The sequence below is a fragment of the Aotus nancymaae genome, unplaced genomic scaffold, assembly GCF_030222135.1.
Source record: "Aotus nancymaae isolate 86718 unplaced genomic scaffold, 86718_ANA_hifiasm-v0.15.2.pri h1tg000040l, whole genome shotgun sequence".
NCBI lineage: Eukaryota > Metazoa > Chordata > Mammalia > Primates > Aotidae > Aotus > Aotus nancymaae.
The window spans coordinates 127634561-127652035 of NW_026988454.1; the positions used below are offsets into that span (position 1 = coordinate 127634561).

Below are 17475 nucleotides of genomic sequence, written 5' to 3' on the forward strand. Positions count from 1 at the left end.
ATTCTCTTGCCTCAGCCTCCCGAGTAGCTAGGATTACCCTAGGATTACCAGCATGCGCTACCATGCCTGGCTAATTTTGTATTTTTAGTAGAGACGAGGGTTCTCCTTGCTGGTCAGGCTGGTCTCAAACTCCTGACCTCGGGTGATCCGCCCGCCTCGGCCTCCCAAAGTGCTGGGATTACAGGTGTGAGCCACTGTGTTTGGCCTAATTTTTGTATTTTTAGTAGAGATGGGGTTTCACCACACTGGTCAGGCTGGTCTGGAACTCCTGACCTCAGGTGATTCGCCTGCCTTGGCCTCCCAAAGTGCTGGGATTACAGGCATGAGCCACCATGCCTGGCCTTAAAGCTATTATTTTTTAAAGGAGAAACTTTTCAGATTATTTGAGCCTAAGAGAGAGGGGAGCTGAGAGAAAGGAGAAGCTGAGGTTAGGACAGTTCTTGCCATTCTTGGCTGACATGCACACACATGAACTATTTTCCCTTACTTCAGCATAAAAGACTTAAAATTTTCCACTTACTATACAAAGTATTATTCATGTGAAAAATTAACCAAGCTGTTTAGTAGTTTAACCAACAAGCTCTACAAGTGCTAGATTTAGTCCTGCACAAGATGACTTAGTAAATAAAGGGAGGATGCCCAAAGAGATTTACTATAGCTAAGGAAAAAGAATCTCATGCAGAGGACATGAAGAGATAATGAGCTAGAGAAACAGAACTGCAATGTTTCACTTCTTTTTTTTTTTTTAGTGCTTATTTCACTGCATCATTTCTTTTATACAGAGAATACAGAGGGGAGGAAAAAGGGAATACACTTTTAACTAAAAGAGTTGACAATTTTATTTTCACATTTCCCAATACAAATGAAAACTGCATCTTTTTTGCCCCCCATCTCCCCTCCAAAACTATTCTCTTTGATCAGACAGGGGAGCAAGTCTTCCTTATGCTGTTTAGAAAACCCAGCATCACAGCAGCAGCACCTCCTGGTGAAGCAGAACAGGTAATATAAAACTGATAGAATGAGGCCTCCCCTCTATCCTTATCTGTCTGGTCGAGTCATTCCAGGCCGAGTGGGCACCATCATGGGACGGGCAGGAGGTCTCATCATTGGGGGCCCAGGCATCATTGGCATATGGCCTCCCATGGGTGGCCTCATTCCAGGAGCTGCAGGATAAAACAAAGAAGATGGAAAAAAGGGGAGTCAGAAAATACCATTTAGGGAGAGTTTTATGGGACTTCAATTAAAAACAAAAAACGTAGCCCCCCCCTTGCAAAATGCTGGAAAAAAGACATACGTGACAGAAGAAGTGCAACAAATTTATCACATCTGTAAATTACTTAGACATTCTCAAACAAAAAACAAAAAGGTCAACACAAGAATCATATGGGAATCATGACGTATGGTTCATGTAAGGGGGAAACTACTAACAGACTGCTTTCCAGAAATCACCAGGGACACTAGTTCCCTAAACTGACCTTTTTTTCTTACTCAGGGAAATTCACAACTAAGTCATAGGTTTTTCAGTCAGCTCTTTTAATCAGTTATATCCACCTATATATAACCAGGAGCTATTTCATGAATGTACACAGGCACAGAGGACAATCTTACCACTAAGCGTTTGTTCGGAGTTGTAGGAAAGGTGAGCAGGAGGCCCATGCTGAGAACCTGTTAGTAACCATACTTAGCTCAAGTCAATAAAAATAATAGGCAATAACGTGATTTATAACAATTAGTGCACATAAAAATCTGATTTTTCTAATGCATTTCAGAAACTATTAATGAATGTTTTTAAGTGTCCCATCAATAAACCAGCCAAATAAATAAGCCAGGGAGGGGAGGGCAAGCAGAGGGGTAGGGGAGGAACACACGCAGTTTCAATGGAATTGATAATGTTCTACTTCTCAGCTGGGTGGTGGGTTCATGGATATTCATTTTACTATTATGGTCCATAATTTCATGTTATCGATATTATTTTTAAATATCAAATTTTACCAATTTATTTTTAACTAAATAATTTTGAGTAAAGCTTTGCAGCAAAGGGTACAAGAGAAAACTATATTCAAACTTGAATATAGCCTTATCACAAATGATGAAACACAAAAATATGCAAAGACACAAAATCCAACAGGTACAGAATTTAAGACCAATTTAAACAGGAACAGAGAATACTACTAACTTCTAAATACCACATAAAGGCCCATGCTTAACCTGTATTTAAGAATTTCTTAGAAGAAATGGATGGACATAAACCAAAGATTAAAAACTGGGCACCTGAAAACTTGTTTTCTTTGGTCTCCATAGCGGATTTACTTTGAATCAGTTGGTTACATTGGGATTTCATATGGAAGTCTAGATTCCTTTTTTCTTTTAAATTTATTATTATGAAAATGTTCAAACATACACAAGAATAGTAAAGAAGAATATAATGAACATCCATGTATCCATCATCCAGCTTCAACAATTATCCACTCACTGACAACTTTATCTATAATCCCACCCATTCCTATCCCAGTCCAACCTCCAACTACTCAATTATTTTAACACAAATCCCACAATCTTATCATTTTATCCTGGCTTGAAAAAACAGAAAACAAAAAGCAGACTCAGGAGAAAAGGCAACACCAAGCCTTATTCTCAAATGTCAACCATAGGCTGAAGTTGAGTTCGAGAAGCCTTCTTTAGATGAATCATGCATTCCTCAGTTACCGCATCCCTAAAACCTCTAAGAATTTGAATTTGTGACCCTGATTTCAGATGCTAAAGTCACTGAAGTCATTTGATTGTGTTCTGGGCTCACGAGTCAGCAAGGCAGGAACTCTCTTTATCTATACTCTCCCAGATACCCACAGCAGATATACTGATAATTCTGGCTAGGAAGCCACTCTAACAACTTTGCAGCTTGTGTTTCCAGAGTAGTTGGAGGCGTCGGCCACATCTGTTCCCAAACCTGATTATGTCAGCTGTAGTTATTACTCTAATTATATATATAATTTAAGTTTTCTGCACACCAATTAAATGAGTGTGAAAAGAGAACAGTTTCTAAAACTAACTTGATACTTAGACTCAGATAAATCACCAAAAAATGTTCAAATATTTTGTAGGCAAAATAATAATAAAAGATTGGAACTAGGACTCAGATCACTTGAAAGAAATGAAACTAAAGTTGGTGAACAATGTGTTACAGTTATGGCTTATTGGTTTATGCAATAAATATATAGTGTTCCAATCATTAGACACACTCTCAAAGCAAAAGTCCTGTTCACATATCAGAAATATTTGCAAATTGATGTATGTTTAAATTTACATTAAAATAAAATGTTTGAAGCCTAAGTTTTTCCCCCTCCCTAAATAAAAAACCAACTACCAGTCTGAAAGCCTTTTTAATATAATGATGAGGCCAAGTTAATCTGCAAGATTAAATAAGCAACAAGAAGTGGCTCTGCTCCAAATCAAAACAGAGAAAATGTAATGTATCTATAATCTTCCCTCTCCCCTCAAAATGGAACAAGCTTATCTACTCTTCTCTTCACTGTACATAAATGGCCAAAAGCCAGGATGAGGCAAGTAAACAGAAGAGAGGAAATGAAAAACAGAGGCAACCTATACTGCTTTTAGTAGCACAAGGTCACTGGATACCATTCAATTATACTGATAAACCAAGTATTTCTTTTTGTGTAAATTACCATTAATGACTAAACAAATTTAATTTGTTATAATAGTACAGGCAGACAGCTAATTAAGAATTCCATTAAACTGGAAAAAAACACAATGGAGCAAACTAGAAAGACATCTAAACTTACCAGGTCCCACTGGCATCATTCCAGGAGGAGGAGGGCCCATCATTGGCATCATGGGAGGGCCCCCCATATGGGGTGCCGGCATCATACCAGGGCGAGGAGGACCCGCTGAAATAAAGAATGGGGCCTGTGGTTAAGGTATGTTCACATATTAACATTTTCTCTTCTTAATCAAACTAAAAGGATCTCATGAACTCCTTCAAATTCTGAAAGAATAGGCCTTTTGTGGTTTCTTTTTATAATAGCAGATCCACAAAAATCACATGCCATAAAACACTGATCTACGAATAAAAAGCAAGAACAAGCCTGCCTAGACAGAAGAACAAAATAAAGTTAGATTTGCTAGGTTAAGAAAAAAATTGAGATTTTAATTAAAAAAAAAAAAAAAAACAGGGGGTGGAGAGGTTGTACCTTCTATAGCGCTCCTGATAAAAAGCTGATGAACTTAGGTCACAAGTATCTAATTTCAGATGCCTTTGTAAAAAATGAAAACATGGTTTTAAAAGATTCTTTGGAAATACAAAAACTTATATGCAGGGATATTCCTGACAGTATCATTTACAATAGCTAAAATTTGGAACAACTGAAATATCCAATAAGAAAAGAGTGAGGTAAATTATGGTACATTCATACCATAGACTATTCTGCTATCAAAAATAATCGAGTTGAGTGCTAGCCAGTCAAGGCAGAGTAGGAGAGAGAAGAAACCCTGGAGTTGCTATGGGCTGAGGCCTGACCAGGTCCCAGGATGTCAGGCGTCCAGAAAAGGTTTGGCAGGCTATTAGCGGTCCACCTACATTAGTGTGCAACTATTACAAACAGCCTGCTTCCCTGGGTTTATACTCGTTATTGTGTGCAAGATTGAGTCTAGGTCTCTGAATGTGATTTCAGTCTGAACCCTCCCAGGAAAGCCACAGTACAGTACGACCTAGTACAGCACTCAGTCTCCTCATTTGCCACACAGAAACAACAAACTTTCCCAGAAAGCTGGGCATATGATCCACACCACTTTCCCACTTTCAATGATCTAATTCTTATCTTCTGTTTTGTTTTGTTTTTTTCAAAGTCTTGCTGTGTTGCCTAGGCTGGTGTACAGTGGCACAATCTCAGCTCACTGCAACCTACGCCTCCTGAGTTCAAGCAACTCTCCTGCCTTAGCCTCCTGAGTAGCTGGGACTATAAACGTGCACCACCACGCCTGGCTAATTTTTGTATTTTTAGTAGGAACAGGGTTTCACCATGTCAGCCAGGCTGGTCTCAAACTCCTGATCTCAAGTGACCCACCCGCCTTGGCCTCCCAAAGTGTTGGGATTACAGGTGTGAACCACCACGCTCAGCTTAATTCTTATCTTTCATAAGATACAGATTTTGGTGTTAGGTGGGTTAGAAAATAGGGCAAAAGACTAAGGAGTTTATCAGTAATTTCAGTCCTCCAGTGCTGTGTTCATAGCAGTAAATAATTTAATGTACCTAGCAAATCCTATTCATATATTAGCTCACCTAATCAGAGGTTCATTCTGAGCTTTCTTTCCATTTAAATCTGTCTCAGATTCACACTTGGGATGCCATAAACACAGTATCTTAGTGACAATGCAATCAAAAGTTAACTCTAAAGTTATTTTAGAAATTATACCACTAAAGTTGTTTTCTATTACTACCTGCATCTATATTCAACATTTATATATTGATACATTTATATTACTAGCTACACATAAATGCAACAGCATTTGAAAGCCAACGGTGAGATAATTTAACATAACCAAAGGATAGCCTGCCCAGCCACACCCCTTAAAAGTTTAAACTTACGAAGACTTGGGGGAGGTGGTATCATCGCCCCTGCAGGAGGAGGAGCAGAGAATGGAGTAGGAGGTATCTTTCCTTGTTGAAATGCAGCCGCTTTGGAGATGAGGGTGAGGGAAAAAAAAAAGGATGAGTAAGAATTCAACAACCGAATAACTAAAATACCACTTTCTTTTAAGTCTTTAATGATTCCAATTACTTTACTCTTGCTAGTTTTTTTTTTTTAATCTATTATACTAAGTTCCAGGGTACATGTGCAGATCGTGCAGGTTTGTTAATAGGTATACACATGCCATGGTGGTGGTTTGCTGCATCTGTCACCCTATGATCTACATTAGGTATTTCTCCTAACGCTATCCCTCCCCAAACGCCCCACCCCCTGCTATTCCTCCCTGCTAGGCCCCGGCGTGTGATGTTCCCCTCCCTGTGTCCATGTGTTCTCACTGTTTGACACCCACTTATGAGTGAGAACATACGCTAGTTTTCATCTAAAGCTACTATATCATGGTTCTACAGTTTCAAAATCATTTTCAGGTATTCACCAGCTAAAATTGCAATTAATTGGTTTGCTGATTTACATTTTCTACTTAGCAGTTCTATGGTTAAATTAAATAAGGGAAGCTAGAGTAAAAATTTCCTGTGTATCAATATCTTCTTTTTTTTTTTGAGACAGAGTCTCACTGCCACCCATGCTGGAGTGCAGGGACAATCGCAGCTCATGGCAGCCGCAACCTTCTAGGCTCAGGTGATCCTCTCACTTCATCCTCCTGAGTAGCTACAGGTGCACAGCACCATGCCTGGCTAACTTTTCTACTTTTTGCAGAGATGGAGTTTCTCCCTATTGCCCAGGCTGGTCTCAAACTCCTGAGTTCATGTGATCCACCCACCACGGCTTCCCAGAGTGCTAGGATAATAGGCACGAGCCACCACACCTGGCCCTATCAATATCTTTTACCAAAGAGGAACAGTCATCTTTAATTTGTAGATGTGGTTTATAACCAATTCAAGCTATTCATAGTTTTGTTTGAAAAAGTGTAATACATGCCCAAAAAGCTAGCCTTTATAAAATTTCCATCCCTCCTATGTATGCTGTCCTAGGTAAAAATGATACACCATGTTGGTTTACCAGTTTGGAAATCAATGCACTAAACTAGGAGATTTAAAAGAAACAAAGAGGGCCGGGCATGGTGGCTCACGCCTGTAATCCCAGCACTTTGGGAGGCCGAGGCGGGTGGATCACGAGGTCAAGAGATCGAGACCATCCTGGTCAACATGGTGAAACCCCGTCTCTACTAAAAAATACAAAAAATTTGCCGGGCATGGTGGCGCGTGCCCGTAATCCCAGCTACTCAGGAAGCTGAGGCAGGAGAATTGCCTGAACCCAGGAGGCGGAGGTTGCAGTGAGCCGAGATCGCGCCATTGCACTCCAGCCTGGGTAACAAGAGCGAAACTCCGTCTCAAAAAAAAAAAGAAACAAAGATTTCAAACTATACGCTTGCCCTAAAAAAGATTATGATTTTTTTAAAAGTCTAATACAATCAATTTTTAATTTTTTTTTTTTTTAGATAATGAGGCACAAGAGAAACTGAAGATCATCTATATTTGATTTTGGAAAAGAATCACAAATTTTAAAGTACACACTAATAAAGTCTATTCCTGACATAAGTTCCCGCCAATATAGTGCTGTCTACAGATCATCCTACTTCACTCCGACCAAGCCAAAGAAGTCACTCAAGTCAATTACTGATGACTCATTGGATCATATCCAAAAAAGTGACCTAGCAGAGATTTATGAATAGCTTATTATCCATATGCCTCTGAATAAAGCCTATGGATCTCAGGGATTATATCCCAATAAGGACTTTTCAATCAAGAAGGCCTCTCTCACATCCTTTGTAGGAGGATGGCTTCTAAAGGCTGAAGTGGGGGAAGCAAAGTCACTGGCTCAGTAGCAGACTCTGTCAACAATCATGGATTTCATGGGGTGTGTCCCTGAAGGGCTCCCCCAGTCCTCTCAAAAAGTCCTCCACTAAAAATGTTTATTCTGACTAGCCTTAAAATAAAACAAAAACAAAAACATGTATTCAAGCCGAATGCAGTAGCTCATGCCTGTAATCCTGGCACTTTGGGAGGCTGAGGCAAGAGGATCTCTCAAGCCCCAGAGTTCAAGACTAGCTTGAGCAACATAGTGAGACCCCGTCTCTACAAAAAATAAAGATTAGCTGAGCATGGTGGTGTGCACCTGTAGTCCCAGCTACTTGGGAGGCTGAGGGAAGAGCAATGCTTGAGCCCAGGAGTTCAAGGCTACAGTGAGTTATGATTGGGCCACTGCACTCCAGACTGGGCAACAGAATTATGCTCTAAAAAAATAAAAACAAAAAAAAAAGTTTATTTGTCCTCAATTCTTTTTTTTTTTTTTGGAGACGGAGTCTCGCTCTATCACCAGGTTGGAGTACAGTAGCATGATCTTGGCTCACCACAACCTCCGATTCCCTGGTTCAAGCAATTCTCCTGCCTCAGTCTCCCAAGTAGCTGGGAGGCACCCGCCACCATGCCCAGCTAATTTTTGCATTTTTAGTAGAGATGGAGTTTCACCATCTTGGCCAGGCTGGTCCTGAACTCCTGATCTTGTGATCCACCCGCCTCAGCCTCCCAAAGTGCTGGGATTACAGGCGTGAACCATGGCACCCTGCGAGACTCAGTCTTTAAAAAAAATTGTGGCCAGGAGTGAAAAAAATAAAAAAATTAAATTAAATTAAAAAATTGGGGCAAGGTATAGCGGCTCATACCCATAATCCCAGCACTTTGGGAAGCTGAGGCAGGCAAATCACTTGAGGTCAGCAGTTCGAGACCAGCCTGGCCAACATGGTATAAAACCCCATTTCTACCAAAAATACAAAAGAATTAGCTGGATGTGGTGGCATGCACCTGTAGTCCCAGCTACTCAGGAAGCTGAGGCAGGAGAATCACTTGAACCCAGGAGGTGGAGGTTGCAGTGAGCCGAGATCATGCCACTGCACTCCAGCCTGGGCAACAGAACAAGACTCCATCTCAAAAAATAAATTAAATAAATTTTTTAAAATTGGGACAATGTCTGAGGTTTGCTCCATAATAATCCAGGAAGGAGGAAGGCAGTAGAGGACAACATTCAGTGGCTCTCTCGGCCAGAAACAATTTTGCCTCCCAGGGACACTGCACAATGCCTGGAGATATTTTTAGTAGTCACAACTGGAGGTTTGTACTGGCATTTAGTTGGCAGATGCCAGGCATGTTGTCAAACATCCTGCAACTCACAGAAAGACCCCCACAGCAAAGGATCATCCAGGCTTAAATACCAACAGTATCAAGGTTGAGAAAATTAGAATAAATGCAACAAGAGTGCTAGAGTTAAGCGATGGGAAGTGAAGGGTGAGGAAATTCAGAATTGGAAATTCATTAAGCTTGTCTATTTTATTTGAAAATTTTCACAATAGTGTTGCCTCATTATTTATTATTATTGTTTTTTTGAGACAAAGCCTCACTCTGTTGCCCAGGCTGGAGTGCAGTGTAGCAGCACAAACTTGGCTCGCTGCAACCTCCACCTCCTGGGTTTCAGCGATTCTCCTGCCTCAGCCTCAGCCTCCCAAGTATCTGGGACTACAGGCATGCCCCACCACGCCCAACTGAATTTTTAGTTTTTTAGTAGAAATGGGATTTCACCATGTTGGCCAGGCTTGTCTCGAACTCCTGACCTCAGGTGATCTGATCACCTCCGCCTCCCCAAAGTGCTGGGATTACAGGCATGAGCCACCATGCCTGGCCGGTTTTGCCTTTTCATTATTTTTTAAATTAAAAAAAAATGCTTTTTGAGACAGAGTCTCACTCTGTCATCCAGGCTGGAGTGCAGTAGTGCGATCTCAGCTCACTGCAACATCCACCTTTTGGGTTCAAGTGACTCTCCTGCCTCAGCCTCCTGAGTAGCTAAGGTTAGTAGTGTGCAGCACCATGTCCTGCTAATTTTTGTATGTTTAGTAGAGACGGAGTTTCCTCATGTTGGCCAGGATGGCCTCCAACTCCTGGCCTCAAGTGATCTACCCACCTTGGCCTCCCAAACTGCTGGGATTACGGGCATGAGCCACTGCACCCAGCCTTTGCTTTTTCAAAAAGGCACATCACAGAGCCCATATGGCTGGCCAGCTCAGAGTACAATGAATGATTAAGAGAGGCCGTGATGCCGGGCACAGTGGCTCACACCTGTAATTCCAGCATTTTGGGAGGCCAAGGGGGGGCTGATCACAAGTTCAGGAGTTCAAGACCAGCCTGACCAACATGGTGAAACCCATCTCTACTAAAAATACAAAAATTAGTTGGGCATAGTGGCACATGCCTGTAATCCCAGCTGCTCAGGAGGCTGAGGCAGGAGAATCACTTGAGCCCAGGAAGCGGAGGTTGCAGTGAGCCGAGATGGTGCCACTGCACTCCAGCCTGGGCGACAGAGTGAGACTCCATCTCAGAAAAAAAAAAAAAAAAAAAAAGGCCGTGGTTCAAATATACCAGAATGATCTAAAGAAAAATGCAACATCTTCTTCTGTTAGTGCCCTGGACCCAACAAGCCAGAACAATAAAATGTTCCTAATAAAAAGAGTATGGGATGTGTAACAGGGGTCCAAAATGTATCGACTGTTTTGTTACATCAAGTAGTTTCTTTTTGACTAGTATTCTGTCAGGACTACAAATTAGAAATCTTAATATGGTCTCAAACTATTTGGGCAAAACCACAAACCCACTCCCCACCTGCTCCTATTAGAATAGGAACACCCTTCTAAAACCTGTGGATTACTACAAAGGGGCTTTATATAAATTTGCTACAAAATCTGGTCCACGTCCACAGATAAATGTTAGGCAACTCCATTCTTCTCTGCTTCACTTTGCCATCTAACATTACTGCTGTCTCTGATTGCTCTAACCTCAATAATGTGTTCCTATATCCTTGGGAAGCCAATGACCTTCCACTTCTTTCGTTCAATATATCCAAATGCTCCTATTTATCATTCAGAATGAGTTGCCTCTGTGAAAAACAACAGAGACAGGGACAAGAAAGAATAGGACCATTTTACCACATCAGAACAAGAGACTGAAACATACTTGTTTTGTCAATCAGGCTCTGAGCCTGCTCTTCCATCCATTTCTGATAATAGTCTTTCACATTCTCTTTGTGTTTCCTACCACTGCAGTGTGTCTTTCTCACAGATGGCTGTAAAATAAAAAGATCATATCAGATGTAGAAACAAATGTCCAACACTAAAACTTAAAGTTTTACCTTTAAATAAGTAGCATTAGCTGGCTGCTACAGTATTACTTATAAACATTATCCAGCAATGTACTGTGGTAAATTTTTTTACTATATTATCTAGACCAGAGGTCAGCAAACTATGGCCCATAGGCCAGCCACTGGCTTTTGTGTTTTTTTTTTTTAAAAAAAGGCCAGGTGCTGTGGCTCACGCCTGTAATCCCAGCACTTTGGAAGGCTGAGGATGGCAGATCGTTTGAGGTCAGGAGTTCAAGATTAGCCTGGCCAACATGGTGAAACCCTGTCTCTACTAAAAATATAAAAATTAGCTGAGCATAGTGGCGGGCACCTGTAATCCCAGCTACTTAGGAGGTTGAGGCAGAACAATCACTTGAACCCAGGAGAAGGAGGTTGCAGTGAGCTGAGATTGTGCCATTGCACTTCAGCCTGGGTGACAAGAGCAAAACTCCATCTCAAAAAAAAAAAGTATTGGAACACAACCACATTTATCTGTCTTTTTTGTTTTTTGAACAGGATCTTGCTGCTACTCAGGCTGGAACGCAATAGCACGATCTCGGCTCACTGCAGTCTCAACCATTCAGGTTCAAGCAATCATCCCAGCTCAGCCTCCTAAGTCACTGGGACTAGAGACATGAGCCATTATGACCAGCCAACTTTTTAATTTTTTGTAGAGACGAGGTCTCACGATGTGGCCCAGGCTGGTCTCAAACTCCTAAACTCAAGTAAACCTCCCACCTTGGCCTCCAAACGTGCTGTGAGCTGACTGGTGGGAGCCACAGAGCCCAGCACATTTATTTCTATACCGGCTATGGCGTCTCTTTACAAGGCAGAGTTGAGTAACTGCAGCAAAGGCTGTCTGTCCCCAAACCTAAAATAATTATATTCCAACACATTAAGAAAAAAATGTGCAAGTCACTGATCTAGAACACAGGGCCATTTTAATGCCCTTTCTTAGGTTATTCCATGGCAAAATAATATAGCTTACATACAGTTAAATAACATTATGAAAATATGTTCTTTTCAATGACTGGGGTCTAGAGTATAAACTCTATACAAATCACATACAGCACTTTGTATGTGATAGTCCACTAGTCCTTTTGTTCTTTAATAGCTTTATTGGGGTATAACTGACATACAATAAGCTCCACATTCAACCTTTTTTTAAGTTAACATTTACTGAACACTCACTATGTGTCAGGCACCCCACTATGTACTTTACAGTGTCTCAATCTTCATGAAAATCACATGTGCATGTCACAACGGACTACTATTCAGAAAGAACAAATCACTGACATATGTAACAGGAATGACTCTCAAAAACATTATATTGAGCAATGGAAGTCACACATACACATAAAAACTATATGGCCGGGAACTGTGGCTCACGCCTGTAATCCCAGTACTTTGGGAGGCTGAGACAGGTGTATCACTTGAGGTGAGGAGTTCAAGACTAGCCTGGACAACATGGTGAAACTCTGTCTACTAAAAATACAAAAATTAGCTGGGCAAGGTGGTGAATGCCTGTAATCCCAGTTACTCAGGAAGCTGAGGCAGGAGAACTGCTTGAACCTGGGAGGCGGAAGTTGCAGTGAGCCGTTATTGCACCACTGCACTCCAGCCTGGGCAACAGAGTGAGATTCTGTCTCAAAAAAAAAAAAAAAAAAGGTAAATACTATATATTGCAGATTGCATTCCCAGGAAGTTTGAAAACCAGTAACACTAATCTTTATTAAAGAAAACCAAGATCAATGGAGGTTAGGGGTATAGGAGACTAACTGCAAAGGAACACAGGAGAGCTTTCTGGAGAGAGAAAAACATATTATATCTATTTAATTTTATTGTTGGGTATGGCATCTCACACTGTCACCCAGGCTGGAGTGCAGTGGCCTGAACACAGCTCACTGCAGCCTCAACTGTCCAGGTTCAAGCAATCCTCCTGCCTGAAGAAACACAGATCTCATTCAGATGCTCCTCATTGCTGCCTAACTACCTTGCTACTGCTATACTCACTCATTCTTGACATGGCTACCTCAAAGGCAACAGATACTGAAAAGATATTGTCTCTTCAGCCTGCATTTCAAATTACTGCTCTGCCAGCTGGGCAATGTAGCGTCTCTTCGAAAAATAATTAGCATGTCATGGTGACTCACATCTGTGGTCCCAGCTACTTGGGAACTGAGATGGAAGGGACGTTTGAGCCCAGGAGATCAAGGTTACAGTGAGCCAAGATTGTGCCACTATACTCCAGCCTGGATAACAAAGCAAGATCCTATCTCCAAAAAAAAAAAATTGTTCCTTATCCTCCCAACCACTGCTTACATTAATACAACAATGATGCCTTAAGCCTAAAAACAAAATCATGACTAACAGCCAGGCGAGGTGGCTCACGCCTGTAATCCCAGCACTTTGGGAGGCCGAGGCAAGTGGATCAACTGATGTCAGGAGTTCAAGACCAGCCTGGCCAACAAGGCAAAACCCTGTCCCTACTAAAAATACAAAAATTAGCTGGGTATGATGGCTCACACCTGTAATCCCAGCTACTTGGGAGGCTGAGGCAGGAGGATCACTTGAACCTGGATGGTGGAGGTTAGAGTGAGACAAGATCACGCCACTGCACTCCAGCCTGGGTGACAGAGAGATTCCGTCTCAAAAAAAAAAAAAGAATGGAGTGAGCCTGTCACTTCAAGGAGAGCAATGGATAGTATTGCCAATGACAGAATTTGAGCTATCAAGCAAAAATCAGAATTTCAGAAGATCTTATCTGCCACCATAAGCTTGACAGCTTCCCAATACTTAAGGGTGGTTATGATTAGATTGTGACATTATTAATGTGAGTTTTCATTACCTAATCAAATGTATCCATATTTGAAGCCTGGCACTAACTCAAGTCAATCAACATTTTCCAAATAACCAATGTACATTACGAAATCATGCATGGTAAAAGATCTACTCAAGTGCAAGATAAACCACTAATTTTTTTTTTTTTTAGACTGAGTCTTGCTCTGTCACCAGGCTAGAATGCAGTGGCGCAATCTCGGCTCACTGCAATCTCCACCTCCTGGGTTCAAGCGATTCTTCCACCTCAGCCTCCCAAGTAGCTGGGACCACAGATACTAATTTTTGTATTTTTAGTAGAGGCAGGGTTTCACTATGTTGGCCAGAATGATCTCGATCTCTTGACCTCGTGATCTGCCCACCTCAGCCTCCCAAAGTGCTGGGATTACAGGCGCGAGCCACTGCGCCTGGCCAAATTTTTTTTTTTTTTTTTTAAAGACGGGGTTTCACCATGTTGGTCAGGCTGGTCTTGAACTCCCAACCTCAGGTGATCCGCCCACCTTGGCCTCCAAAGTCTTGGATTACAGGCATGAGCCACCACGCCCGGCCCCCAATTTTTTTTTTTTTTTAAGAGACAGGGTTACACTACACATTGCCCAGGCTGGTCTCAAATTAATAAACTTAAGTAATACTTGCACCACAGCCTCCTAAGTAGCTGGGACTTAATGTAACCGTATGAAAAGTTTCATACAATTTCAGATTCCGCATTGCAAATAACCACGTGTTGAGTTACAGTACAAAAATATCCACAAATACCTAACAAGGCTATTAATGTACTCCTTTTTTCAACTATATACACTGTGAGGTTGAACTGTCTTCATATACTTCAATCAAAAAATACATTGCAACAGATTTAATGCTGAAATCGTTGAGAATCCAGCTGTTTTCCACTAAGTCAGACACGAGCATTTTGCAAAAATGTTAAAACAATGCCATTCTTTGTACTATTTTGTTGTGGAAAATTGCTATTTTTCATGTCTAAAATGTTATACTACATGTAAAAAGCTTAATTTTAAATGAATAAGCATTTTTTTCTGTTTATTATTATTATTGAAGCAGGGTCTCGCTCTGTCACCTAGGCTGGAGCACAGTGGCACAATTATAGCTCCCTACAACCTCAAACTCCTAGACACAAGAGATCTTCCCACCTCAGTCTCCAGATTAACTGGGACTACAGGCACACATCACCACACCCAGCTAATATCTTTGTTTGTAGAGACAGCAACTTGCTATGTTACCCAGGCTGGTCTGTACTCTTGGCTTCAGGTGATCCTCCCACCTCAGCATCCCAAAGTTCTGGGTTTACAGGTATGCGCCACTACCCCTGGCCAAATTTTTACATTTTAATTTCAAATACAGAAAATATTGACAGATATAACCCACATAACCCAATTTTAAAAATACATATAACCGGCCAGGTGCAGTGGCTCATGCCTGTAATCCCAGCACTTTGGGAGGCCAAGGTGAGTGGATCATTTGAGATTAGGAGTTTGAGACCACCCTGGCCAACATGGTGAAACCCTGTCTCTACTAAAAACACAAAAAAATTAGCCAGACGTGGTGCCAGGTGCCTATAGTTCCAACTACTTGGAAGGTTGAGAGGAGGAGAATCACTTGAACCCAAGAGGCAGAGGTTGCAGTGAGCTGAGATTGTGCCACTGCACTCCAACCTAGGTGACAGAGTAAGACTCTGTCAAAAAAAAAAAGACACACATATATATATATCTCGAAATAATTTTTAAGAGTATAAAGGAGCTGGGTGCAGTGGCTCACGCCTGTAATCCCAGCACTTTGGGAGGCCGAGACGGGAGGATAACCTAAGGTCAGGAGTTTGAGACCAGCCTGACCAACAAGGCAAAACCCCGTCTCTACTAAAAATACAAAAAATTATCTGGGGGTGGTGGCAGGTGCCTGTAATCTAGATACTCGGGAGGCTGAGGCAGGAGAATCACTTGAACCCAGGAAGCGGAGGTTGAAGTGGATGAGATCCTGTCATTGCACTCCAGCCTGGGCAACAAGAGCGAAATTCCACCTCAATAAAACCCCAAAAAACAAGCGTAAAGGGGCCCTAAGGCCAAAAAGTTTGAGCACTGCTGGTATAAAAGCTCTGGAGACAGACTGCCTAGACCCATCTTCCAGCTCTATACCACTTACTGGTTTTGTGACATCTAGTCAATCATTTATTCACTCTGCCTCAATCTCCTCCTTGGTAAAGTCGAGATAAAAGTACTAACAGGCCAGGCGCGGTGGGTGACGCCTGTAATCCCAACACTTTGGGAGGCAGAGGTGGGCAGATCACCTGAGGTCAGGAGTTCCAGACAAGCCTGGCCAACATGGAGAAATCCTGTCTCTACTAAAAATACAAAATTAGCTGGGCGTGGTGGCACATGCCTGTAATCCCAGCTACTCAGGAGGCTGAGGCAGGAGAATCACTTGAATCCGCGAGGCGGAGGTTGCGGTGAGCCGAGATCACACCATTGTACACCAGCTTGGGCAACAAGGACGAAACTCCACCTCAAAAAAAAAAAAAAAAAAAAAAAATCGACTTCAGCTGCTGTTATTATTTGTTAAGCAGTTTTTTTTTTTGTTATCCAGGCGGGAATGCAGTGGCCTGATCATGCCATACTTAAGCCTGGACCTCAAGCGATTCTCTCACCTCATCCTCTTGCATAGCTGGGACTACAGGTACATCACTTTGCCCGACTTGTCAAGCAGTTTTTAGTCAAAGTTACAGGAAAGGTAGGAAAATAACCTCCAATATTTTCTCCAAGCAGTAGACCTTAAACCTCAGCAGGTGGGAAAGCACAAACTTGCATCTTTTAAAAAACCACAAAACTCATTTCATTATTACACATTAGGCTTTTTAAAACTGAATAGATACGCCACTTACAGAGTCATGGGTGAGGTATGTATCGCAGTAGTCACAATAAAACCTGAAAAGAGGTGGAAGAAAGAGAAAAAGAGAAGATGACAACCAGTTAGATACCCATCCACGGAAGCGCTGTTCATGGAAGATAAAAACAAAGAAACAAACAAAAAGCCCGACCTCGTCACGACTCAAAGGTGTCAAACAAAGCGTCGACACATAAACCAGGCTTTTTTTGTTGCCTTAAGCGGGATCCATCTCCATTCTAAAAAAGGGTGTCTAGCGCTCTTCCATTTCCCTACCTCGTCAACCCGCCCCAGATCCTCTCCTATCCCTCGAGGTTTCAGAAACCAGAAAACGCTCTCCGCTCCTGCATGAGGGCCACAACTAGTCACTGCCATCACCCTCAAATTTCAGGGCCCCACTCACTTGGGCATGTTGCTCTGCAAGCCGTTGGCCACTCCGTTCCGTGACGCCCGGAAATGACGCACACAGCCAGCGCCGACACCGCGGAACCCCAAGAGACTAGCGCGAAGACTTTGAAGCCCTAACGTCCTGCAGCCGAGCGAGGGGCGGGGCTTTTCCTTTTCTTCCTTTCGCCTATAGGAGGGCGGAAAGGAGGAGTACTACGGATCGCTACGAGGTTCAATCCAAGCCCATTTAATCTTGTTTCTCGATGCTTCCGGAAGAGCTTATTTATTCTTTCTATAAATATCTAATGAGTCTCTGCTGCGTGCCTGGCGCTGCTATAAATGCTGAAAAAACAGCAGTGAACAAAACAGACAAAAATTCCTGTCCTCGTGGAGTTGACATTCTAGTGGAACGCGACAGATGTTAAAACCAATAGCCGGCGCCGCGGCTCGCGCCTGGAATCTCAGGTACTCAGG

General features: G+C 42.1%; 1 protein-coding gene across 3 annotated transcripts; it reads right to left on the reverse strand.

Moving 5' to 3' along the window:
• Window positions 1-814: 814 nt before the first annotated feature.
• SNRPC (small nuclear ribonucleoprotein polypeptide C) lies at window positions 815-17140 on the reverse strand. 3 transcript variants are annotated; one of them, XM_064361141.1, is made up of 7 exons: window positions 16891-16980; window positions 16613-16655; window positions 10722-10830; window positions 5604-5693; window positions 3801-3905; window positions 1609-1665; window positions 815-1163 (listed from the first exon to the last, which is right to left on the reverse strand). In XM_064361141.1, the coding sequence occupies exons 3-7, from the start codon at window positions 10756-10758 to the stop codon at window positions 1039-1041; spliced, it is 414 nt and encodes a 137-aa protein (XP_064217211.1). In that variant the 5' UTR covers window positions 10759-10830; window positions 16613-16655; window positions 16891-16980; the 3' UTR covers window positions 815-1038. The 3 variants fall into 3 exon arrangements, with proteins under 3 accessions (XP_064217211.1, XP_064217212.1, XP_012317055.1); XM_064361142.1 differs by lacking the exon at window positions 16891-16980 and adding an exon at window positions 16769-16877; XM_012461632.2 differs by lacking the exons at window positions 1609-1665; window positions 16891-16980 and adding an exon at window positions 17018-17140.
• Between the last annotated feature and the right edge of the window lie 335 nt (window positions 17141-17475).

Bases quoted from the DNA above. Each gene is read 5' to 3' on its own strand.
- SNRPC (XM_012461632.2), bottom strand. The intron at 3,906-5,603 runs GTAAGTTTAAAC...TCTTTATTTCAG, and splicing joins ACCACCTCCCCCAAGTCTTC to CGGGTCCTCCTCGCCCTGGT. The intron at 1,164-3,800 runs GTAAGTTTAGAT...TTTATCCTGCAG, and splicing joins AATGATGCCAGTGGGACCTG to CTCCTGGAATGAGGCCACCC.